This window comes from Pinus tabuliformis, chromosome 8, assembly GCF_031772625.1.
Source record: "Pinus tabuliformis cultivar Carrire ecotype Pingquan chromosome 8, CPIR1, whole genome shotgun sequence".
Lineage (NCBI taxonomy): Eukaryota > Viridiplantae > Streptophyta > Pinopsida > Pinales > Pinaceae > Pinus > Pinus tabuliformis.
In genome coordinates this window covers 1,605,411,662-1,605,415,004 of record NC_142294.1, presented here as the reverse complement: position 1 = coordinate 1,605,415,004, position 3,343 = coordinate 1,605,411,662, and the positions used below count along the sequence as shown (strand labels likewise).

The 3,343-nt window shown below is 43.5% G+C and overlaps 1 protein-coding gene across 1 annotated transcript; it reads right to left on the bottom strand.

Annotated features, from left to right (window-relative positions):
- Nucleotides 1-779: 779 nt before the first annotated feature.
- LOC149242180 (uncharacterized) lies at nucleotides 780-1,190 on the bottom strand. Its single transcript, XM_089370782.1, has one exon. It carries the CDS (start codon nucleotides 1,188-1,190, stop codon nucleotides 780-782), a length of 411 nt encoding a protein of 136 aa, XP_089226908.1.
- Nucleotides 1,191-3,343: the final 2,153 nt, after the last annotated feature.

Below are 3,343 nucleotides of genomic sequence, written 5' to 3'. Positions count from 1 at the left end.
TGCCCCCTCTGCCTCCTCTCCCACTGAAACTCCCTCTGCCCCGCTGACTGGCGCCTTCCTTCTTCTGCCCGCGCCCTCCCCGTCTCCGCCCACGTCGGCCACCCACTTGTCTCTCCCCCTCTTCCTCAGACTCCTGTTCTTCCTCCCGGTCGTCGGCCTCATTCCTCTGTCCTTTTCCCCGCTTATCAATACCTTCTTGTCCACGCCGGGGTTCATCATCCACAAGGTAATCCCGTATGTCAAACTCCGTTTCTGAGTCATCTGAAATGGTAAGCATAATCTTCCGAATGGTCTCCTCTACCTGGTTCTTACCCTTCGCCTCTCGACTGACCTCCTTACTCCTCGTCTAGCGTCCTACATCCCTGGCTTGACCCTCCGCCATTTCCTCTTCCTCCGCTATCACCAAAATCCTCCGACTACTCTTCCCTGCCCGACAATTCCCAATTAATCCCCAACTCCAATTCAATCGCATGCATGCAAGTCTGAATGCATTGCCAATCCGCCACCTTGGGTTCCTATAGCTTCGATGCCTCTCAAAATCGTCATTACTCCGCGTTCCATATGTATTAACATAAGTGGATTCAATCTCCATCAGTCTGACGGAGTGTCCTCTCATCCTCGGTACCCAGTCCCAATCTCTTCTTGGAATGATCAATGGGGCGTTGTGGTTATGACTCCAAGCGAGCTGAGTGTTAATGCCATCCGCGCGAACCTGCATACTCTTCCCACCATCATGAGCTATAGTACATGTGTCCCTGCTTGCCATAATTTGTAGGTAGTTATGGATTCCCCGCTGGCACCGTCGCATCATGTAAATCCCGGTTTAATATATCGGTTAACTCTGCCCACCGCGGATCGTCCTTTACTAACCTCCAGCTACTATCGATCCGCCTATCGCCTCCTCCGCTTCCCCAATTCGCCATAAGGTCCGCTGCCCTGTTTCCATCGCGTAAGACATGGTAAATAATCGTGTATTCAATCCCCCGCAGCAATCCTTCTATGTCTTTTATTATGCCTGCAGTCCACCAACTGCTTGCAACATGGTCCCAACACTTACCATCCCGTAATTTTCTCAACATGTCAATCACAATCCTTGAGTCGCCCACAATCTCCAAATTCGAATATCCATTTCTAACCGCAATGCGTAATCCTTGGTAAACTGCCCACAGCTCCGCCTCATTGTTCGTCATATCGCCCCCAAAATCCGCATATATCCATCTTGTAGCCCCACTGCTATCTCGAAAAATACCGCCCAGACCTGCTTGGCTGGGGTTACCTTTCGAGGCCCCATCAAAACTTAGTTTAATCCTTCCTTCTCCAGGCAAACTAAAATGCTTAGAACTCTGCACTCCACCTAGGGGTCATTCCTTTGTATTCGGGTAGATCATTGACATATCAAGATTAAGTTTCGATACTATTTGCTGCTCTTCCGGAGTCAATTTCCAGTCCTGTTCATCCCAAACTTCAGATAACACTGTTTCCTTGATTGACCTACAGACTACCTCCCAAATGCTCGATTCCTCCCTTCTTTTATCTTGAAAAATCGTCGATTTCGCTCTTTCCAGGTTTCCCAAACTGTAAACCCCACTGCCAGCGTCCATATCCTTCACACCACCTTACTTTAGAAATTACCTTTGCCCCATTGGAGCAATGTATTCCTATGATTCTCTGGATCCCTATTTGTTTGTCCAAATAATACCCTGATCTCCTCCCACAACCCTCGAATAAATAGGCATTTGTTCATGATATGCTCCTAAGTCTCAGCTTCCTTATTACAAAGATAGCATTTTGATGGCCCATTCATACCTCTCTTTTGAATATTAGCCCATGTTTAGGATTTTGAAAAAGTCTATTAGTTTGTAATTTTTTTTGTTTTGTCAAGCATGACAGTGTTTTGGGTGAAGATTGTGTTTTATAGGATACATATTGAAAACCATATTTTTTGGGGGTGATATGGAAAAAAATCTCTTGAAATAGGGAAAGCAACTATAAGACAAAAGAAAGATAGCAGTCATGGGTCGCAAAGCGCGACTGAAGCAGATTAAGAAAAGGAATCGAAAATGAGAGGAAGAGATTGTTTCCATGGTTAGAAAGGTTTGGACCGCAACCGAGGAATTGAGAAGTCTAGCAGAAGACAAAAAAGAGATCAGGGGTGATTGGTGTAGCCTAGATATACTACCACCTCTTATGTTTATTGGTAAATATTTTGATCATTCGGAAATGACTTAAGGTAGCAAGGACTTCAACTGCAATTTGTTCAGGCACTAAACGACTGTCCTGAAAAATGGCCTTACTTCTGGACAACCACACTCCCCAACATATGGTTAGGGGAAGTGCTTTGATAGCACATATACTAGGGTTTGAGAGTCATTCCTTCTAGGATTCCTCCAAATCCACACCTTCCTATGGACTTGGGTAACCTAGAGAAATTCTACATTAATTACAAAATTGTTGATAGAAAGGGTGTGGCATGAAAAAATGTAGTGTGTTTTCATCATCGTTTCTACACAAGGAACATCATCCCTGCCCAATCATACATCCTCTTTCTAGGACATTCCAAGTGAGGAACTTCTTTGTCACTAGACACCACATTAACAATTTTGATTTAGCAAGAAACTTGGATTTCCAAAATGCTTCCCACCACCATTTCTATTCAACTACGAATCTTTTAGCCACAAGGGAGATATAGCCATGCTTTGGGGTGTAGATTCCATAAGGAGAGATACTTTTTATTTTGATTATTATAAGCATAAAATTAACTTTACTAGAATAAAAAGAAATGTAATCTCTTACTTTTCTTAAACCCAATAAACCAGTGATGCTCAACTATTATTATCATTATAGTTCATGAAAGATATTACCATATTCATGTTATAGTGATTATCCTTTCTTAGTTATTCCACGAGCCTAGTGAGATGATAAAATTGTCTTCCAAATATTTTGTAACTAGTATCAACCTCATCAATGCTAGAAGGATTAGTTGGGTTGGGGTATACAACCACTCCCTATCTTGAATCCTCCAAGTCACTTCTACCATGCTAACCTCCTTCACTAGCCCCCCACCCAACCCTGGCACATTAGTGTGGCACAATTGGTTGCTCAAAGGAATAAGAAAATTGGACATGGAAAACACTTTTGATAGAGTCAGGCACGACTTCCTATTGAAGGTTCTCAGGAAAATGGGCTTAGATGAAATATTCATCAGACAGATAGGCCTTTGTATCTCTACCCATTAGATTGCACCATTGGCCAATGGTCGTGTGGCTGGCTTCTTCAAATGCTCTAGAGGGTTGCACCAAGGTTTCTCCTGCTCCTCCTTTCTATATATTATCATGGATGATGT

Bases quoted from the DNA above. Each gene is read 5' to 3' on its own strand.
- LOC149242180 (XM_089370782.1), bottom strand. From the start codon at position 1,190: ATGACGAACAATGAGGCGGAGCTGTGGGCAGTTTACCAAGGATTACGC.